General features: G+C 48.3%; 1 protein-coding gene across 2 annotated transcripts in view; it reads left to right on the forward strand.

The window, feature by feature from the left end:
• DHRSX (dehydrogenase/reductase X-linked) overlaps nucleotides 1-22,900 on the forward strand; it is a 200,409-nt gene that overhangs the window by 12,970 nt on the left and 164,539 nt on the right. Inside the window, exon 1 of one of the 2 annotated variants that reach the window (XM_057717845.1) lies at nucleotides 6,824-7,353. The exons of the other annotated variant lie outside the window; for it this stretch is intronic. Coding sequence (XP_057573828.1) covers nucleotides 7,335-7,353 — 19 coding nt within the window. The 5' untranslated portion in view covers nucleotides 6,824-7,334. Of the gene's footprint in view, nucleotides 1-6,823; nucleotides 7,354-22,900 lie in introns of those variants that run through there. 2 annotated transcript variants of the gene reach the window in all.

Raw genomic sequence — 22,900 nt, forward strand, 5'->3', positions numbered from 1 at the left:
TATTAATCCAATCCTAAACCATAAAATTGGATAGGGCGAGTGCATGGCAATATTGGTATATGCCATCACAACCTTTTATAGGGATTGTAGGAGGAGTTTTTTTGGTGTAAACCATTAGAGACTGCATACCCCTTAGGGGACCAGTTTCATACTGTTCCATAGGAACCATTAAGTAGTATCACACCCTCCGTCCCACAGCAAACATCCCAAAGAATCTGATCTTGTCTGTTAGCCCATATCCGTTTTATTTTACACAAAGGTCTATCAGGGATGGCATTATTAGTAAACTTAGTCTCCAAAGCTCAAACCTGAAAACAAATGTACAAAGTTTATCCCCGGAGATTCTATATCCCATTCAAGATGGCGTTTCTTTGGAACGCTCATGATATGGCTTAATTCTCCGAGATGGAATCCACACAGGTTCCAGGCCTTGTCCTGGTGACACACAAGCAAACCCTCTTCCCCATGTGATTAACCTTCCTGATGACCAGATATTAGTCAATGGGTCCTGCCACCATATCAGCGGCTGTGCATCATTAAAATGAGTCACATTCTTAGACGAGGCTTGAAAATGCCTCTCAGCTGCTGTATCTGTAGCCTGTGCAGATACATTCAAAAAATTAATAGTAAATAAGGCTTTATTTAAAATTGTTTGTTGTCCTTGGGTGATTCCCCCTTTTTGTTTTTGGAGCATGTTTTTAAGTAGTTGGTTTGCTCTTTCAACTATTGCTTGTCCCTGGGGGTTGTAAGGAAGTCCTGTAGAATGTGATATAGACCATATATCAAGAAATTGTTGAAATGCTTTACTAATATAAGCAGGGCCATTATCTGTTTTAATGGCTTGTGGCAACCCCATGACTACAAAGCATGCATATAAATGCTTTTGCACATGCTTTGCAGTTTCACCAGACTGGGCAGTAGCCCATATAAATTGAGAAAATGTATCAATGGTTACATGCACATAGGAGAGCTTACCAAAGGATGAGATGTGAGTAACATCCATTTGCCATAAAGAATTAGGGCGCAAGCCCCGTGGGTTTACACCAGGTTCAGATTGCTGAGGATTATTAATAATTTGGCATGATGGACACGTTCTTAATATATCTTTGGCTTGATTCCATGTAATATCAAACTTCATTTTTAAGCCTTTAGCATTTACATGAGTTAATTGGTGGAAATGTTGAGCTTCATCCAATACGGGTGCAACAAGTCTATCAGCAGCTCTGTTACCTGTTGCCAGAGGCCCAGGCAAAGTAGTATGGGCCCGAATATGGGTAATATAAAAAGGAGCGTTTCTAGAATGGACAACTCGTTGAAGTAATAGAAAAAGATCATAAAGAGGCTGTGGAATAGACTGCTTGATAGTAGCAGTTTCTATCATATTAGTGGCTTGAACCACATAGGCAGAATCAGATAAAATATTAACGGCCTGAGGTATGTCTTGCGCAGATAACTGCATATAATTCTGCTTGCTGAGCTGAAAAGTGAGGGACAGGGATTTGTCGTGTTTTAAATCCCGTATATCCCACTCGGCCCTTACTAGAGCCATCAGTAAAAATTATAGAAGCATCTGGTATAGGATCAGATTTTGTTATTCGAGGTAGAATCCATTGAGTTCTCTTAAGAAACTGCAAAATGGGATTTTTCGGATAGTGATTATCAATTTTTCCAATATAATCAGCAAAGGCAATTTGCCAACTTACACAATTTTGAAAACAAGCCTGAATTTCTTTAGTAGTTAAATTAATAATTATATGTGAAGGGTCAGTTCCAATTAAATGCTTACTTCGAGTTCTTCCCTTCAGAACCAACTGAGTTAATAATTCTAAATAAGGTGACAAGGATTTTACCATAGTATTTGCTAAAAACAACCATTCCACAATTCCTTCATTTTGCATTAATATCCCCATAGGTGAATGAGGAGAAGGTAATATAATTAATTGCAATGGCTGATTAACAGTTACTCTCTGTAATTGAGAAGAATGAATTTTATTTTCTACAAGTTTTAGTTCCTCTAAAGCAGCTGATGTTAAAGTTCTTGGACTATTTAATTTTGAATCCCCTTTTAACAAAGCAAATAGGTTAGACAATGCATAGGTGGGGATCCCTATGCATGGGCGAAGCCAATTAATATCTCCTAGGAGTTTTTGCAAATCATTAAGAGTTTGGATTTGATCTGACCTCAGTTCCACCTTTTGTGGTCTAATAGTTGTTCTATCAACTATTGTGCCCAAATATTGATATGGGCTATGCATTTGTACCTTTTCTGGAGCTATTTTAAGTCCTGCTCTATCAAGGCAAAGCTGCATGCTAATATACGCAGAAGTAAGCAAATCTTGATTAGGAGCAGCACACAAGATATCATCCATGTAATGGATAAGATAACAATTAGGAAATTCTAGTCGTACTGGTTCAAGGGCTTTAGCAACAAAATTCTGGCAAATAGTAGGGCTATTCAACATGCCTTGAGGTAACACCTTCCATTGAAACCTTTTTCGAGGTTCTTTATTATTTAGTGCAGGCACAGAAAAAGCAAATTTTTCTTTATCTTTGGGATGTAATGGAATGGTGAAAAAGCAGTCTTTCAGATCAATAACTATTAAAGGCCAATTAGCAGGGATCATATTAGGTGATGGGAGGCCTGGTTGTAAGGTCCCCATTGGTTGTATAACTGCATTGACTGCTCTGAGATCTGTTAATAAACGCCATTTACCAGTTTTTTTCTTTATTGGAAATACTGGAGAGTTCCATGGGCTAAAAGATTCTTCAATATGTCCTTTTTCTAACTGTTCAGTCACTAATTCTGTTAGAGCTTCTAACTTTTCTATGGTTAAAGGCCACTGCTCAACCCATACAGGTGTATCAGTTTTCCAGGTCAGTGAGATTGGTGCTGGGGGAAGCAGTAAGCTTTTACGAACAGTGGCCACTAGTGAAAAGACTGATATCCAAGACCTTCTCTATTTGCATTACCTTCAGCTGGAATGGGAAATAGTTTCCCTTGATGATATTTACCAAGACCTAACCCTGGCTGATATCCTTGATTTATTAGCATTTCTTGACTTTGCATACTATAAGTATCTATCGTTGGAATGTGGATTTCAGCCTTCCATTGTTGCAATAAATCCCTTCCCCATAAATTAATTGGAAGGTCTGCTATATAGGGTTGTAAGTGGGCTGGCTGCCCATCTGGGCCAATACAAGGCAATATTTTAGCACTTTGCTGCAAGCCATGAGCTCTACCTAAACCTACCACTGTAATGTCTGCGGGACAAGTAGGCCAGTGAGAAGGCCAATGATTACTGCTTATAATTGAAACATCAGCACCTGTGTCTATTAATCCTCTAAAAGCTTTTCCATTTATAGTTACTGAGCACGTTGGGCGTGTTTCTAAAATTTTTTCAGAGAGGAAAACTCCAGTCTCTCCTGTGCTTCCAAAGCCTTTCGTTCTCCTTACTTTTGTACTATTGCCAATCTTATAATATGGCAGAATAAGCAACTGTGCTATTCTATCACCTGGATGGGCTTTCCATGGAACCGAAGTTGATATCATCACTTTACTTTCTCCAGTATAATCATTATCAATCACTCCAGAATGAATTCTAATTCCTTTTGATGTTAAACCAGACCTTCCTAGTATTAAGCCAACGGTTTCTTTTGGCAAAGGTCCAGTAATTCCTGTCCTGACCAATGTTGGAGTTTCTCCAGGCAGTATAATAATAGATTCTGCACAAGGAAGGTCTAAGGCTGCGCTGCCTGCTGTGGCTGGTGATAATTCCATGGCACTGCGGAGTATTGGGCCACTTCTGTCTGTTTCTAGATCTGATAGGCTCCCTTTGGTTGCGGGGCTAGGAGTGAGCCCCATTGATAGTTTCCCGACAAGGGGATTCCATCCTTATGGAAGTTAGATTTACACTGGCTTGACCAGTGAAATCCTTTTCCACATCTTGGACAAAGTCCAGGCTGTTTTTGCCCTTTGATTACATTATCTTGAAAATTAACAGCCCTTCTATCCACTCTCTTCCTACATCGTTTCTTTGTATGTCCTTGTTTACCACAGTTAAAGCATTTCCCTGGAAATTGGTTATTTATTTTCAGTCCAGCCATAGCTTGTGCCATCATTGTTGCTTTAAAGCTCTCAGTTCCCACTCCCTGACACACTCTAATATAATCATTTAATGTTCCCTTTCCTTTCATAGGTCCAATGGCCTTCTTACAATCTGTATTCGCATTCTCAAAGGCCAATAATTGCAAAATAGTATCAGCAGCCTCAGCATTAGTGATCTGCCGCTTGATAGTCTCCTGTAATCTGGCAATAAATTCAGTATAGGGCTCTTTTGCCCCCTGCATGATCTTTTGAAAAGAGACAGGAGCTTGCCCTTTAGCTTCTATTTTCTCCCAGGCTCTTAAACAACAACGTCTCACCTGTTCTATGGCCTGATCTTCCATCAGAATCTGGTCTTGAATTCTGCCCCAATTTCCACTACCTATCAATTGATCCAAGGAGATAGGAATCTGCCTTGCTCGATTCTGGTTTGCCATAGTTTCAGCATGATCACACCACCAGGTTTTGAATTGTAAAAATTCTCCCGGGGCTAGTACTGCACGAGCCAACGTTGCCCAATCAGCTGGAATCAAACGAGAGCCTTCGGCTACTCCCTGTATGATACCTATGGTGAATGGAGAATTTACTCCATAATTTTGTACTGCTTGTTTTAATTCTTTCAATATTTTGAAGGGTATCGGCTCATGTACTGCCTCATAAATTCCACTGGGATTATTAGGATCCACTCCAGGTGCCACCCTTTCATGAATAGTTACTGGAAATGCCATTTGCATAGCTTCCAGATCTCCCTCTTGTCTAGCCTGTAAAATGCCCTTCTGTAAGGGTGATAAAACTGAGTGTCCTATAGACACAGGAAAGGCATAAGCTCCCCCAGGCGGCATTAAAGAGGGTGGAGGAGGGGGCAGTATAGGAAGTTTGCCCTCCTCCACAAGTGAGGGAGCCGAGGGTCTTAATCCCTCAGCCATTTGTATTCCCTTTTGTTTTTCAGTTTTGTTTGGCACCGCACATGCCCATCGGTCCTCTGACGGTCGGGCTTCTTCATCAAAGCTATCATTTAAGCCTTCAGGAGCCCATAGAGGCGCTAATAGAGGCTCTAATACTGACTTAATCAGAGACCACATTTGACCAAACAGAACCTGGTACGGGAGTCCCTTTAGAATACAGTTTTTTAAGTTCGTTCCAAACCTTATCCCTAAGTACATAAACCCAGTGTTAGCCTAAAGAAGGAAACCACATACAATATTCTCTCAATTATTTACAGAATTTCTAACAATCGACCTTCACTTGCTTTTTACAAGACCTTCACTTGCTTTTTACTCCACCTGCCCTTAGGAGCTGCCGTAACAGGCATACATCTGGTCGATATTAATCTAAACTTTTATTTCCCATATTTTACCCCGAACACAGACTACCCAAGAGATTTACTTACTGGCAGGATTTTTTCAGAGGCCTCTTACTCTCCTCTTGGGGGCTTCACGGCACTTCCCAATTCTTTACTTTCATCAATTTCACTTTCCGTGAACCTTCGTCACTCAAGCCTTTCGAGCCCCACGTTGGGCGCCACTTGCCGAGATCAACTCGGCGACTCGAGGTGAGTGACGGGTGCCGCAAGCTTGAAGAACACACAGACACAGACTGAAGAGAAAGATGGGACCGGGGGACTCAAGACCTCTAGGATCAAGAGCCTCGCTGATTGATCCCACGTGTTAAAAGCAACGTGGGATCAATCAGCGAGGCTCTTGATCCGAGAGGTCTTGAGCCCCCCGGTCCCACTTTTCTCTTCAAAAAGGTTCCAGAATGTCTTCCCACATTTCCTCTGTGGGTGTCCTTTGCATGCCAGCAAAAGGGAAAGAAATGACTTCTAGACCCTCCAGATGTATGCTGTCTAGGATGGCAGATGCTAAACTCCCCGACAGAAACAGCACGGCCGGCAGGGATGTTTTACCTTCCAGATAATTCCATACCGGCAGCGTTCATTGCTCTCCACGAGGGAGAGTTTGGGGTGAATCAGAGAAAAAACCAACGGGCAGCTAAGGATGAAACCTGCTCTGTGTCCATCCCTGCCCCCCCCCCCCGCCATCCATGAATGTTTGCCGTGGCTTGGTCAAGGAACGTGTTTACACTGTCATTCACGTGGGTACCTTGCCGCTGGGGACACGCGTTAGCCAGACGCCTTGTTTTCAACAGACACCAGTTTTATGTTTTACGTTTGGTGGAACATGTTAACTTTGAGCCCTCAATGCAACTGCTTATAAAAAAACAGAACAGAAGTGTTGCCTGTGGTGTGTTTTCTGCCAGGAGTCAGTCTTTCTTCTCCGCTTGCCCGAGTTCATGGTCCTCACAGGCTCCCTAGCTCATGGGTCTTGAGTTTTTTTGTGAGTCAGATGCTTCAAAGGTTGGGTTTCCCCACAGTCATGCTTCTTGGGAAGAACGTAGAGAAGGAGGTCCCCACTCCTTGGAAACCCTGCTTTTTAAATACCAAGGACCCGGGCTTCCCTGGTGGTGCAGTGGTTAAGAATCCGCCTGCCAATTCAGGGGACATGGGTTCCATCCCTGGGCTGGGAAGATCCCACGTGCCGCGGAGCAGCTAAGCCCATGCCCCACAACTACTGAGCCTGTGCTCTAGAGCCCGCAAGCCACAGCTACTGAGCCCATGAGCCACAGCTACTGAGCCCATGTGCCACAACTGCTGAGCCCATGGGCTGCAACTACGGAAGCCCCTGTGCCTAGAGCCCGTGCTCTGCAATAAGAAGCCCTTGCACTGCAACAAAGACCCAACGCAGCCAAAAATTAAATAAACAAATAAATAAATACAAAGGACCCTATTGTGCCCACAGCCAGCTCTAGAGGGTTGATTTAGATTTCACTACCGGAAAGGGCTCTGGAATTCTTTGTTTTAAACTCAACACCATGGCACGGGGGTGGGGGGAGCATTGAGTTAAAAATGCCATCAGGAATCATTTTATCTTTGGGGGTTTTGGGGTCACTTCAGCCACTGGGGGAACAGGAAGGCAGTTTCTGACGCTTAGAGCTGTATTTTTTTGTTTTTAAACTAATTGCCTTCCTTTTAGAGGCACACCCCCGGACGTCCCTGGTGGTCCAGTGGCGAAGACTCCGAGCTCCCAATGCAGGGCGCACGGGTTCGATCCCTGGTCGGGGAGCTAGGATCCCGCATGCTGTACAGCAAGGCCAAACGACAGCAACTAAAAACAAACACACAAGAGGCACCACCCCTGTCTCTGATTCCCACCTTAAGACCACCCAAGTCAGGATGAATGTTATATCGGGAGGTACATGGTTTACAAATGACCCATCGCAGCGCTGGTCAGTGTTTTGCCTGGACCCCAACATCAGGCCCCATCCCAGAGGCCTAAGGAGGGAACTTCTCCAGGTGCACGGTTGAGGACTTCCTGTGACGCTGGCCAGGGCAGTGTTTTATCTTGATGTCACCTGCCGAGAGTGTTTCTGGGAAGCCAGGTGTCACAGAAAGCCTCTCTACCTGTGCTGTGTCTTGGAAGGAAGGCAACAGCATGGCTGTCTCAGGCTCCGCTCCCCGGCTGGAAAAGTAGCCGGGGAGATGTGCATCCCTCTCCTGGGCTGTGTTTGGCCGCCGTGCCTCCAGCCCCCTCACGTTTCTTAAAATCTTGGCTTTCCGTAACTCAAGAAAAACGCGTGTTCTTCCAGCCAGCTGCCTCTCTGCGTGTCTCACATTTTTTTTTTTTCCCTAAGCCCTTGGGTTGCCAGGTTGGGTCCCCTCCTCCTGCTTGTACTTTCTCAACGCTTTCAAATCGGACTCTTGTTCAAGAAACCCCAGAAATCAACAGACTCCTCACGTATCTGTCTGAGGTGCGTCCGTGACGCCTAGCACTTGCAGGAAACCCTCTGGCCACGGTGAAGGGTTTTTATCTTCTGTGTGTGTAAAGAGCCTCTCCCAGGCCGTGCAGAAGAAATAAGGCCTCTGCGCTTTGTGCTGGGGTCTCTGGAAATGATCAAGGGAGTGATCCGCTTCTGGATGTTTTGGCACCAGAATGTGTTCGTGTGAATAAAGCTGCCAGCCGGGGAAGCCTCCTCGGGGAGTAGGAAGAGGAGCCTGGTTTTATAAACCTGAGCCTTTTTGAGTGGTGGCCTCGGACCGTGTGTATCATTGGGGCATCTGGGTTTTTTCTGTCGACTCCTATCTCCCCGCTCCCTCCCTTTCAAGAAAACAAGGTACCCCCGAAACAGACCCTCGGGGAGGTCAGCGTCTGTCCTCTTTTCCTCTCTGTGGGTATCGCGGAAGCCTCTCTCCCTGGGGGCACGGGAAGGGAGATGGAAACATTTACTTTCGCTGCACAAACATTTTGAGTTTCAGTGGGCCAGCCTTCAGTCATGGTAACCTGCTACTTCCAGCCTTTTCTCCTTCGCTCGAGAATTAAGTGGAATGTATCCATAAATGTCTTCGATTAAGTACCACGGCTGGCATCGAGAATTTCTCGCAAAAACAGCACAGCCCCTGACCGTCGCGGACGTGTCTTTTCCCTGGGTCGACCCAGGAGTCTGCTTCCTCAAAATACTGTGTGTTTCACGCTCAGATCTTGCCGTAAAAGTCCCACTTCTCTGCTTCCTCAAAATGGTGTGTTTCCTGCTCGGATCTTGCTATGAAGTCATGATTCTCAGCTGTTCTATTTTTTTCTTTTCTGCACAAGTGCCTCATTTAACTGTTTTCATAGCAGCTCCAAGGAGCATGGGAAAACCAGCTGGAGAGAAGGAGAGATGAAGGGTTTCATTGTTTGTTTCCAGCGAAGGGGCAGAGGACGTTTGCACGGCCCCCGGGCGCCTCCAAGCCTTGCGTGCAAGGGCTCTGGGTCCAGACCTGTGTTTTGGTCACATCGTGTTGATCTGGGGAGGGGGGGGTTGTCCGAGTGCCCCCGGCCGGGAACGGCGGGGTCCCAGCAGTGCTGAGCTGGGTGCTGTAGCCTCTCAACGTGGCCAGTCTTTGAACACAAAACGGGGACTGTCCCTCAGCCTTCCCTGGAGGACCGTCTTCTCGTCTCTCGTCCAGTTTCTCTCCCCGCTCTTCCCTTGGGGGCTTACTTGAGGGGGGCTTTCGGGTTTGGAGTCTTGGTGGGGAATCAACGCTCCCTCGAACCCTGCCGGTGTCATTTTGTGTCCGAGTGACACCAAGCAGTCCGCGTGCTGAGAGCAGAGTCCGTATCTGAGGCTTTGCGGTTCTTTTCAGATGGGCCGTGTGCCCGTAAAGCCCTGTGGACGCCGCGTGTCATCTTTGAATTCCGTCTTTTCTGTGTTAGGAGATGTTCCTGTCCTTTTCTCTCTTTTGACTTTATTCTTTTTTTTTTTAATTGAGATGTAGTTGCTGTACAATATCATGTGTTACAGGTGTATAGTACAGTGGTTCACAGTTTTTAAAGGGTACAGTCCTTGAAGTTATTACAAGATGTTGGCTCTATGCCCTCTGCTGTACAACGTATCCTTGCAGCTAATTTATTTTATACATAATAGTTTGGACTCTTACTGCCCCCCCCCCCCCACTACCACTGAGAACCACTCGTTTGTTTTCTAGATCCATGAGTCTGTTTGTTTTATGGTATATTCACTAGTTTTAGTTTTTTAGATTCCATATACGTGAAAACATGCAGCGTTTGTCTTTCTCTGTCTGACTTATTTCACTAGGCCTAATGGCCTCCAGGTCCATCCATGGTGTTGCAGATGGCAGGATTTCATTCTTTTTGACGGCTGAGTGATATTCCATTGTATGTGTATGCACATTATTTATGTGTAATTCTTTGAATACAATCAAATGCGATATCTTTCTCTGTTTTCTGATTCAGTTATACATCTCTCTCTCTCTCTGTATATATCTCTCTCTCTCTGGGTTGAGATGCTCTCCAGAGCAGAGCCCACAGCTCTGCAGAGATTTTTCTTTTTTTTCAGATGGTGTTCCATTATAGGTCATTATAAGATACTGAACATAGTTCCTTGTGCTATACAGTAGGATCTTGTTGATTATGTTTTTATGTATACTAGTTTGTATCTGCTGACCTCAACTTACTAATTTATCTCTCCCCTACTTCCCCCTTTGGTAACGTAAGTTTGTTTTCTGTGTCTGCGATCTGTTTTGTAAATAAGTTCATTTATATCATATTTTAGAGTCCACATATAAGTGATATCATATAGTATTTATCTCTGTCTGACTTCACTTAGTCTGATCATCTCCAGGTCTGTCCAAGTTGCTGCAAATGGCGTTATTTCATTCCTTTTTACGACTGAGTAATATTCCATTGTGTGTATGTACCCCATCTTCTTTATCCATTCCTCTGCCAATGGGCATCTAGGTTGTTTCCATGTCTTGACTATTGTAAATAGTGCTGCTATGACTATAGGGGTGCATGTATCTTTTCAAATTACGGTTTTCCCAGGGCATATGCCCAGGAGTGGGATTACTGGGTCATATGGTAGCTCTAGTTATAGTTTTTTGAGGAACCTCCATCCTGTTCTCCACAGTGGCTGCACCAGCTTCCATTCCCACCAGTGGTGTAGGAGCGTATTCTTTTTCTTTTGATTGTGTTTCCACTGTTGAGAAACATAAAATTCATTGACAGATATAAACGCCACCCTTAGCTGTGGGTCTTCCCAAGAACTGCGGCCACCCAACCTTGGCCCGGGGTCCAGGACGACGCAGTCCTGGGAGGTTTGGTTTGTTTGATTGTTTGTTTGTTTGTTTCTGTTTTGTTTTGTTTCACCATTTTCCTTCTTTCTGGGACCAACTCTGCATCCACACAGCGCGCCTGGTTGGAGAAACAGCTGACATCCCGTTTCCGAGTCCGTGCGGCCTCCCGTCTCTGGCTGTCGTTCTGTCCTCTGTGTTGAAGTTTCACAGTCTGGCTGGGGGCGTCTGCGGCTTCCAGGAGCAGCTCCGCCAAAAGGCCTCTGGGATGAGCCCAAGCCATTCGAGTTCTGATTCGAGTTCAGGCCGGGGTCCCTTCCTCCTCGCTGACCCAAGCTCACCCGCTCTATGTTCTCTGGCCAGAGTCTTTCCGAGGGAGGGGAGAGCTTTCCTTTCCTGTTGTTCTGGACAACGCTGCTGGAACTGTTACTGAACCAAACTTGAGTCTGCTCACCTGTGCATGCTAAAGCCATATATTGACCCCAGGTCATGGTGAAGGAAAGTACAGCGTTTATTGCAGGGCGCCAGGCAGGCAGAATGGGCAGCTTGTGCTTGAAACACCCAAACTCCCTGATGGGTTTCAGCAAAGCATTCTTTTTTTTTTTTTTTTTTTTTTTTTTTAATTTTAATTTTTTTTTTTTGGGGGTACACCAGGTTCAATCAACTGTTTTTATACACACATCCCCATATTCCCTCCCCTCCCCGACGCCCCCCCCTCGATTCCCCCCCACCCTCCCCGCCCCAGTCCTCTAAGGCATCTTCCATCCTCGAGTTGGACTCCCTTTGTTATACAACAACTTCCCACTGACTATTTTACAGTTGGTAGTATATATATGTCTGTACTACTCTCCCGCTTCTTCTCAGTTTCCCCTTCACCCCCCGCCCCCTCCCATACCTCGAGTTCTCCAGTCCATTCCCTGTATCTGCTTCCCTGTTCTTGTCACTGAGTTCATCAGTACCATTTTTAGATTCTGTATATGTGAGTTAGCATACAATATTTGTCTTTCTCTTTCTGACTTACTTCACTCTGTATGACAGATTGTAGTTCTATCCACCTCATTACATATAGCTCCATCTCATCCCTTTTTATAGCTGAGTAATATTCCATTGTATATATATGCCACATCTTCTGTAGCCATTCATTTGTTGATGGGCATTTAGGTTGCTTCCATGTCCTGGCTATTGTAAATAGTGCTGCAATAAACATGATGGTACAAGTTTCTTTTGGGATTATGGTTTTCTTTGGGTATATGCCCAGGAGTGGGATGACTGGATCATATGGTAGTTCTATTTGTAGTTTTTTAAGGAACCTCCAAATTGTTTTCCATAGTGGCTGTACCAACTTACATTCCCACCAACAGTGCAGGAGAGTTCCCTTTTCTCCACACCCTCTCCAACATTTGTTGTTTCCAGACTTTGTGATGATGGCCATTCTGATTGGTGTGAGGTGATACCTCATTGTGGCTTTGACTTGCATTTCTCTGATGATGAGTGATGTTGAGCATCTTTTCATGTGTGTGTTGGCCATCTGTATGTCTTCTTTGGAGAAATGTCTATTTAGGTCTTCTGCCCATTTGTGGATTGGGTTATTTGCTTTTTTGGTATGAAGCTGCATGAGCTGCTTGTATATTTTGGAGGTTAATCCTTTGTCCGTTGTTTCATAGGCAATTATTTTTTCCCATTCTGAGGGTTGCCTTTTAGTCTTGTTTATGGTTTCTTTTGCTGTGCAAAAGCTTTTAAGTTTCATGAGGTCCCATTCGTTTATTCTTGATTTTATTTCCATGATTCTAGGAGGTGGGTCAAAAAGGATGTTGCTTTGATGTATGTCAAAGAGTGTTCTGCCTATGTTTTCCTCTAGGAGTTTGATAGTGTCTGGCCTTATATGTAGGTCTTTAATCCATTTGGAGTTTATTTTTGTGTATGGTGTTAGGAAGTGTTCTAACTTCATTCTTTTACATGTTGCTGTCCAATTTTCCCAGCACCACTTATTGAAGAGGCTGTCTTTTTTCCATTGTATACTCGTGCCTCCTTTGTCAAAGATAAGGTGCCCATATGTGTTTGGGCTTACTTCTGAGTTCTCTATTCTGTTCCATTGATCTTCCTTTCTATTTTTGTGCCAGTACCATACTGTCTTGATCACTATGGCCTTGTAGTATAGTTTGAAGTCAGGAAGCCTGATTCCACCAACTCCATTTTTCCTTCTCAAGATTGCTTTCAGCAAAGCATTCTTAAAGGCCAGGTGCAGGAGGCGGGGGTCCCCGTGCACCTGATCGGCTTGTGCGCAGCTCTCTGATTTGGTTGATGGTGAGGTCATGGGGCGGGATCACAGGGGTCCGTATTATCCATCCTTCAGCTCCAGGGGGCCTGGGGGCTACGGGCACGTGCTCATCAAACAGATGATTTCTTCCACTGGATGGGACTTTTAGCATCTGCCAAACAACTCGGGAAAGGCGCATCAGATTCTGTTATCCGGGCACTTCAGAGAGGAGGCGCTACGGCAGAAGCTACGGGGGAGGGGTCTGCTCTGGGAAGGCCCCGTAGGGTCTCGGTTGGTTACAGAGTCACCGGTCAGGGACCAAGTCCAGGCTCTGGCTGCAGAGTGAAAGTGTGTCCCCTGCAGAGGTGGCCTCGCCCGGCGTGTGCGATCCGTCTTGTGACTCCTCACCTGGGGCGGGGGGCGGGGGGGGGTCTTTGGGGCTACTCTGATGATTCTTCCTCTGCTTGTGTTCATTCCAGGAAAGCCAGACGCTGAGGAGGTATCAGACCCGCAATGAGGCAGGCGCCTTAGAGCTTCCACCAACAGCCAGCACTGGCTGTCTCCAAAACCCAGTTTATCATCGATTTCTGCTTGTTATTATTTTTGGGGGCACGCACGTAGCTTGTGGGATCTTAGTTCCCCAACCACGGATCAAACCCAGGCCCCCCTGCAGTGGAAGCGTGGATTCCTAACCACTGGACCACCAGGGCATTCCCTATTGCTGCTCATTTTTACACAGATACTGTAAGACGGACCTCATTCCTGGCCTCTGCCTGCACCTCCCATCTCTGAGTTTCAGGACTCATTTCTTCCGTAATTCTGTCCTCGGATTCGCACGTGATATTGGGAACTGCACCCCGCCTGCAACACAGGGTACTTTCAGAGTTCCGCTCTCATCCCCATCCCGGCTTGGGGAGGCAGGTGTTGCAGTGTGCAGGTTTGGGGGGAGACCCGGGTCTCGGCTACCCTCTGAGCAGGGCCTGACCCGCCGAGAAGGCGTGGGGCCCTCCACAGGCTTCTGAAACCCCTGCGGCCCTCGCCCTGACAGCTCATTTTTCTGGGTTCCGGGTGCCGTCTGGACTAATCCTGGTCACATAACTAGAATTCTTTTCCTTGGGAACGTGCAGCCCCTTGGGTCCCCATCTGATAAATTGTACTGAATTAAGACAGTGTTGGATGTGTCACAGCTGTTCTGGCCCTGGGACTGGGCTTGCAGCTCTGTCTGGAAACACAAGCCGTTCTGTGCCTCTCATGGCTCACAGACCCATGCCTGGCCTTTGGGGTCTTCTTTCTACGTGCTGGGGGCCCTTGGCCACCTCCTTCTGAGCTTTGGTGGCCGTGTCCCTTGTGGCCCCTGCAAGTGGAAGGCAGCTTCGGCTTGCCCTCGGGTGGCTGCAGTATCTCCTCCAGCCCCGCCGTGTCGTGCTCAAGTCAACATCCTGACCCTTCAGGCTCCCCCTTCCTCTCTGCAGACCCGGGTTCCTGGCCTGCAGCCCTGGCCTAGACCCGGCCTGTGGGCCAGACCTGCAGACGCGGGGCCCTCCTGGGCGGTGGTCTCCAGGTCCCCGGGGCTGCCTGGGTGCCTCCCGGCTTCCGAGATTGTGACTCCAAGTCTGGGGGCTCCGCGTGGCCTCTTTGTTGGGGTTGTTTCCACTGGTTTTCTGGGCGCTCTCTTAGATGTGTTCAGTTTGACCTCTGGCCTAAAGCAAGGTTGGGACGCTTTACGAACCTCTCGTTTTGAGCCCAGTTTGTTCGCCTTGACTGACCTCAACTCACTCAGTTTTTTGGGTGATGGGAGACCAGATGGGATGTGCTTTTAGTAGGTGGCAGATGACACAAGGCAGGGGCAGGTTCCTCAGGAAGTGTTTCCTCAGGGAGACGAGCATTGCTTCCTCTGCTAGAGGGATGGAACCCTGTGGTCTCTGCAGATGTCCTTGAAAGAGGACTTTTCCAGAGAGTTTTTAGTCACATGGGGTTGACAGCAAACGTGTTTTGCATTTATTTATTTATTTACGTATTTATTTTTGGCTGTGGTGGGTCTTTGTTCCTGCATGCGAGCTTTCTCTAGTTGTGGAGAGTGGGGGCTGCTCTTCGTGGCGGTGCGGGAGCTTCTCATTGCGGTGGCTTCTCTTGTTGCAGAGCACGGGCTCTGGGCATGGGGGCTTCAGTAGTTGCAGCACGCGGGCTCAGTAGTTGTGGCTCTTGGGCTCTAGAGCGCAGGTTCAGTAGTTGTGGCACACAGGCCTAGTTGCTCCGAGGCGTGTGGGATTTTCTGGGCCCAGGGCTGGAACCCGTGTCCCGTGCCCTGGCAGGCGGGTTCTTAACCACTGCGCCACCAGGGAAGTCCCTGCATTTCCCCTTGGACGGTGGGTTTTCTGGGAGATAGTACTTGATGAGTCTGCTTGGGGCTTTTCCTTCCAAGAGGATCCTGGCTGGGTCTTTGTGGAGATGAGGCTGTGACTGGAGGGTAGGTGACATCGGGAAGGTCATGTCTCGTGCACAACACCGGGGATGCCAGGATCGGGGTTTATGGGCCAGTGTAGGAGCTGATAATTACATCAGTGGCCAATTATTACATACATAGTAACCTTTGTAATCCTTTACCTGGATGGAATTGATTCTATTCACATACATATATATATACACTTTTATATCCTATATATGTATATATTCTTTTTTATATTCTATTCATGTATTGATTAGCCATCATCTATTATGTATCTATCATCTATGTACATCTTAATCTCTGTATGTTTTTATATATTATTTATCGATCTATGTATCTACTTATCATCTATGTATTTACCTATTTCTTTATCCATTGATCATCTATCTGTATCTACTACCTGTTATCTACATCATCTGTGTATTTATGTATCTATTATCTATCAATTTATCGGATCTCTTTGTATCGATCATCTATGTATCTATTATCATCTATCGTCCATCAGTGTATCTATGTATCTTTCTATTACCTATCAATCTGTCATCTCTATCTTTCTACCACTCCATCTATCTGTCTATCTATCTATCCATCCATCCATCTATCCATCCATGCATCCTGTACTTTTACGGGTAATCTGAAGCTGCGTTGAGCAGCTTTAATTCTCCCTGTAGGACATTTACCGAGTTAACACGTTTCTCCTTAAAGGAACGCTGTAGTGGGTCGACGTGTCCTGGGTTTACACATTTCTCTGCTCCAGAAGACCCTCTGGCAGGACCCGTGGGGTTCCTGCAGTCCACCCTCCTCACGTGCCCAGGACGCTCTGAGGACTGGACGTTCCCAACTTCTGACCCAGGAGGGATGGGGGAGTATCCCCCTGTACTCAGCGCCCGGTACCCTGGCTCCTAGGCTGGGGTGGTCCCCCCACTCCCGTTCCCACGCATGTGGCCAGAGGCCTACACCATCCCTCAGGGCCAGGGCAGCGGGCCCTGGGGCCGCCAGCCTGCAGTGGATGCTAATTCAGGGTCCCAGAGCAGGCGGGCTGAGTGGACACGGGACTGCCCGGGGGGGTGGGGTCTCCTCAAAGAGGAGCCCATTCCTGGGCCGTGGCCGGGGCGCTGAAGCCCAGATGGGGGGTCTCCAGGTGGCAGAAGGACATGTGAAGCTCCAGCGGCTGGGATGCAGTGACCGGGTCCCCTCCCTTCCCGTGGGCATCCAGGGTCTCACGTGCCAGGCTGCGGGGGCCAGTGCTGGGTTTGTGGTTAGACCCGTCCGGGCTGCCCTGCTGTGCACAGCCTCGGGGAGAAGCCTGCCCGGGAGAGTGGAGAGGGCGTCACGTGGTACCCGACCGAGCAGTGAGGTTGCCTGGTGGGTGTCTGGCAGGAGGGACACCCCCTGAGAGGGGCTGGTGAGGTTGGGGTGAGGGGCCAGCAGTGAGGTGAGGGCCCCGGTCTTGTCCTGACCACCTCCGTGGGGAGGTGGGTTGGGGTTAGGGGTGGGGAGGTGGATGAGGGGAAGAGCGGAGGCACAGTCGGGGGTGATGGCGGGCGGGTGGGCACGGTGTAGGTGCAGGAAGGCACGTCCATACTGCTGACGGCACAGGAGGAGATGGAACAGGTCGCCCCTGGCCCTGCCCTTCCTCCTTCACCTCTGACCTTCCCATGTGGACACCTCCAGGCCAGGTGGTGTGAGCATGCTGTGGACGGAGTCCTTATCCCCCCAAGATTCGCATGTGGAAGCCCTGACCCCCAAGGGGATGTGTTAAGAGGTGCGGCTTTTAGGAGGTGATCAGGATTAGGTGAGGTCATGAGGGTGGGGTCCCCACAATGCGATTAGTGCCCTTATGAGAAGAGGAAGAGAGCAGAGCTCTCTCTCCACCAAGTGAGGACACAGCAGGTATGCGGGAGTACAAACCAGGAGAGCCTCACCGGAAACTCTTCTCCCTCGCCGTGATCTCAGACAGACAGCCTGCAGGACTGTGAGAAACACATCTGCTGTTTAAACCACCTTGTCTGTGCTACTTTGTTATAGCAGCCAGTATTCGTCAGGGTTCTCCAGGGAAATGGAAGCAATACGATATATCTAATATCTATGTAGATGGATAGATAGATGGATAATAGCTAGATAGATAATAGATGATAGATAGGTGGTAGATAATAGGTAGACAGATAGTAGATGATAGGTAGTAGATAGATGGTAGATATATAATAGATGATAGATCATAGAGAGATAAATAGATACTAGAGAGATAATAGATGATAGGTGATATAGATAGATGTAGATATTGGTTCTGTTTCTCTGGAGATCCCTGACTAACACGTGTATCTGTACCTCTATCTCTGTATGGGTACGTATGTATTTATTGATTGATCGGAATTAATTTACACAGCAAGACCAAGAAGTGCCACCATCTGCCATCTGCTACCCAGAGCCCCAGGAAGGCCAGTTATGTGTGTTCAGTCCAAGTCCAAAGGCCTGAAAACCAGGAGTGCCGATGTCCGAGGGCAGGAGAAGATGGACATCCCCGCTCCAGGCCAGAGAGAGTGAATTCTCCCTTCCTCTGCCTTTCGGGCATCAACTGATGAGACGGGGCCCACCCACCCCGGGGTGGGCTGTCTGCTTTCCTCTGTCCATCTGTTCAAATGCTCCTCTCTCTCAGCAGCACCCTCCCAGACACACCCAGAGGTCATGCTGCCCCGGCCGTCTGGGCTCCCGGTGGCCCAGCCAACGTGATACACACCGTTACTCATCGTGCAGCTGGGAGATAGAGCAGCTGAGTGCAGCCGGACGTGGCCAGGGCTGCCAGGCTGGGTGGGCAGGGCTCTGGAGTCAGGGTGGTTCTCTCCCCATCACCCACATTGCTTTCCACGTGCTCGGGGGCGGGGCTGGGGACCTCTCCAAACTTCCCCTTAACTCACCTGCCCTCCCAGCCCGCAGTGGGCGGGGGGCTTATATTCAAACACAAAAGGGTCCTGCTCAGAAAGGCCTCCATGGGGTCCGCGTGGGGGCTGTTTCCTTTCCCCCATTCCACATATATTCCTGTCACCCGGCGGCTTCTCCCCATACGGCTCTCTCCTCTGGTGTTGGCCCTTCTAGCGAAACATTTTAATTAATTAATTAATTATTTTTGTATTTATTTATTTTTATAAATTGATTTTTGGCCGTGTTGGGTCTTCGGTGCTGCACACGAGCTTTCTCTCGTTGTGGGGAGCGGGGGCTACTCTTCATTGCAGTGCATGGGCTTCTCGTTGCGGTGGCTTCTTTTGTTGTGGAGCACGGGCTCTAGGTGCGTGGGCTTCAGTAGTTGTGGCACATGGGCTCAATAGTTGTGGCTCACGGGCTCTAGAGCACAGGCTCAGTAGTTGTGGCACATGGGCTTCGTTGCTCCGCGGCATGTGGGATCTTCCCGGACCAGGGCTCAAACTCGTGTCCCCTGCATTGGCAGGCAGATTCTTAACCCCTGCACCACCAGGGAAGCCCTGTTCCCTGTGTTTTCATGGTTTCATAGCTCATGTCTTTCTAGTGCCAAATAATATGCCATTTTCTGGGTGTCCACAGTTTATGTACCCGTTCACCTCCCAAAGGGCATCCTGGTTGCTAGCACGGTCCTTTGAGCAGAGCACATTCTGTGCCGCTCCTTCCAGATCAGAACTCAGAAAAAGCAATTTTCTCTCGGCGTGGGCTTCCTCTCATTGCAGGTGGCATCTGGGGCCTACTGCCCCTTCAAACATTTCCCGGTCAGCTGACCAGGGAGAGTGCAGTCAGAACCCCAGGCCACGGGGCAGCTCTTGAACGAGATGCCCTCCTGGGGCCAAGACTGGGCATTTGCAGGAAGCCCAGATGCTGTGACTGCGTGATTCCCGTGCAGTGTGGTGGGTGGTCTATTTTGGAAGTAGCCCCTTAGCCCGATTCTCCCTGCCCTGTCCCGTCCGTCTCTGCCTTCTTTAAGATCAGCCCTGAGATGCACAAGCGGGGATGCAGGCATCCTGTTTGTCGGAGGTGTCATCTGCAGGTTGATGCGTGGACCTTATTTCGTTTGCTTGTTTATTTTTTGGCCGTGCTGCACAGCACGTGGGGTCTTAGTTCCCCAACCAGGGATGGAGCCTGCACCCCCCCTGCAGTGGAAGCGCAGAGTCCTAACCACTGCACCACCAGGGAAGTCCCAGGGACCCCTTGTATTTCTCGGTTTGGAGGGGGTTGCCACGGGCTCTCGTGGTGGCGGCTGCAGGAGGAAAGCTTTAGGATCCACGAGAGGCTACATTACGAGGCTGCAGACCCGTGGGGCCGTCACCTGCCCCAGCTCTTCCTGTCCCCCTGCTGTTGGCGGAGGCGGCCGTGCTCGGCGGCTGACACCTGCACTCGTTCCTCAAGGTGTGGAGACACACCAGCGGGAGAGGCGCCTGTCACGTCCACCCGCCACAAGGATGAGCCGTCATCCAGGTGATGCTGTCACGCTGGCTTCAGCGGGTGCTTTCCCCATGCTCCCCTGCTCCCTGCCAGCCCGTGGCTGACCTACCTGTCCATCCAATGAGCGGGTCTCACCTGTGCAGGGAAGCTGCCAGGTGAAGGGAGGCGGGGCTCGGCCGTGGTGGTTTGGACTTCTGCCAGGCCCTTCTCTTGGAACGGGCAGCTCCTTTCTCCTCCAGTTCTTCCTGGAGGCCACGCGTGGCTGAGGAGGCATTTCACTCAGGTAGCTTGGTCCCTTCTTCCAGACGACACCCGTCAGAAGCTAGTGAGGGCTCTCGGCTGCCTGAAAACTCATACTTTGTGCTGGTTAATTTCGTGCCACTGGGCTGTGAATGCAGCTACATGGTCAAACCCTAGTCTAGATGTTGCTGGGAAGGTATTTTTCAAGATGAGTTGAACATTGAAATCATGCAGCCACATGGATGGACCTAGAGATTATCAGACGGCGAAAGACAAATATCGTATGACATCACTTATATGTGGAATCTAAAAAATAATGCAAATGAGTCTATATACAAAACAGACACAGACTCACAGACATAGAAAACAGACTTATGGTCACCAGAGGGGAAGAGGGGGTGGTGGTGAGGGATAAATTAGGAGTTTGGGGCTAACAGATGCACGCGATTATATAGAAAGTAAACACCATGGGTTTCCTGTAGAGCACAGGGAGCTATATTCAATGCTTTGTAATAATCTATAATGGGAAAGAATCGGAAAAATCATGTAACCGAATCCGTAATCCCTTTGCTGTGGACCAGAAGCCAACACAACATTGTAAATCAACCACAATTCAAAAAAAAAAAAAAGGGAAATCAGTGGACTTTTAGTTAATCAGATTGTCCTCCGTCATGTGGGTGGGCCTTGTCTAATCAGTTGAAGATCTTAGGACGGGGTGGGGTGGCGGGGAAAGACCGAGATTCCCCAAGGAAGAGGGAATTCTGCCTGCAGATGGTCTTTGGGACTTGAGCTGTAACCTCAGCTGTCCTGGGGTTTTCAGCCTGCTGGTCTACCCTGCAGAGTTTGGGGTGGCCCCCTCTACAGTCTCCAGTGGAATGGGCCAGTTCCTGCAAATTACCTCTCTCTGTCTCTGTCTCTCTGTCTGCCTTTCTCTTTCTCTCTGTGTATCCTGTTGGTCCATTTCCCTGGAGAGACCCATGACTAATATACACTTTACATCCGTAGATTACGTTATGAGAGAGCCAGTTAGAGATGTGGGGGTGGGGGGGGTCCATGAGAGATGGGGTGGGTCCAAGGAATACATGGGCCGAGTCCGTCTCAGGCATGACAGGACCTGTCAGAAAAAATTTCAGTGCTGCATGTTGATGGACGTAAATGCCAAGTGTCTTTCTCTCGTGTAAAACACCCAACCGTCGGTCACCCCACTCTCTGTTGAGTTTAAACATATTCGTGAGGTTGAATTTTGCTTCTCAGAGGCCATTTTTGGTGCATGTGATTTTTTTTTTCAATGAACATTTGATCTATTTCCCTATAATGTGAATACTCTTTAACCATCATCATATGTTCCATACAACTTTGTCTCCTATTTTTGTTGTCTTCACTCCATCATTTCTCTGTCGTTTATTGAAAACCAAGTATAAGTGACTGCAGAATACTCCACGCTGTGTTTTCGGTCACTTTTGTAAGAGCATAAACAGCATTTATCCTGTAAAGTGTGATCGCCCTGGCTTCCAGGTGATTCCCTCTTAGTTACGCTTACGTGCCTATTATCCCATTTCTTTCCTTCCCCAGCTTTATGGAGACGAATTGAGTTATAACAACGTGGAAGGTTCGTGACAGATGTGCTTATATAGAATTGTGCAAAGCCTGGGGCATCTTCGAAGGTGCTGCTCTTTTCTTTCTCCCCTGAAGAATCCAGACACTTTTTCTGTCTTTTTTGCAGTCTTCATTGACTTTGTTGCAAGATTGCTTCTGTTCTTATGTGTTGGTTTTTTGGCCTCCGGCCATGTGGGATCCTAGCTCCCAGACCAGGAAGGACCAGGAATCGAACCCACACCCCCTGCAATGGGAGGCAAAGTCTTAACCACTGGGCCAGCAGGGAAGTCCCATCCAGGCACTTTTTGACGTATCTTTACCGGAAGCCATGGGTGTCCCCGGACTCGGATGTGCTGGGATAACTTCTGGGGAGTGTCTGTTTTCCTACCAGCCCTGGATGGCACTGGAGTCCTGGGCAGTGTCTGCCTAGGCCTCCCCTTCACTAATTTTTTTTTTTCTCGCTCACGGGGTGCACCATGTGGGATCTTAGTTCCCCAACCAGGGATTGAACCTGCACCCCCTGCAGTGGAAGCGTGGAGTCTTAACCACTGGACCACCAGGGAAGTCCGACCCCATCACTAATTGTGACCCAGCCCCCCAGCACTTCTGCGGAGGCTGATGTCTGGAACAGGCTCCTCGGAGCTACATCCTAGGTCGGCTGTGGCTTTCTCGGACACACTCGCCTTCCCCCGTCTGTTCTTGGGCAGCTGGTGCTGTGGATTTTGGTCTCCCGCCCTCTGGGACTCCAGCCTTCAGCCCACACGAGCCCCCTCCTCACGGAAGGATCCCGGGGACCTCCACATCCCCACGCAGCCCCCGTTATCCGTGATTAAGCAAGGTCTTCCCACATTTTAGGCAGCTTTATTGAGAAATAATCCACCAGGCAGTGCAGCCATGAAATCGAACAATTCGGGACAGTTTTCAGAGGACCTGCCTCCTACCTCACGGTGGTGTCCCCCCAAAACACGAACTCCTGCTCACGTGGGGGGATCTGAAGGATTTGGGCTTTTAGGGTTTAAAAAAATTGCCTGGGATGTGTTAATTACCAAAAAAAAATCAGAAACGTGGCCACGCAGATGAAAAATACTCCTGTATCATCGTGTGTGACTGAGGTGATTGCAGAGTTTGCCTGTAGACGCTCCCAGTAACGTCACTTTCCTTCTTGTCTCCTGTTCATTCGGAGAACGGGGAGTCAGAAAGCCTGGTCCTGGGGTGTCCAGGGAGGCGTTG

Source organism: Hippopotamus amphibius, chromosome X (genome assembly GCF_030028045.1).
Source record: "Hippopotamus amphibius kiboko isolate mHipAmp2 chromosome X, mHipAmp2.hap2, whole genome shotgun sequence".
In the NCBI taxonomy this organism is placed as follows: domain Eukaryota; kingdom Metazoa; phylum Chordata; class Mammalia; order Artiodactyla; family Hippopotamidae; genus Hippopotamus; species Hippopotamus amphibius.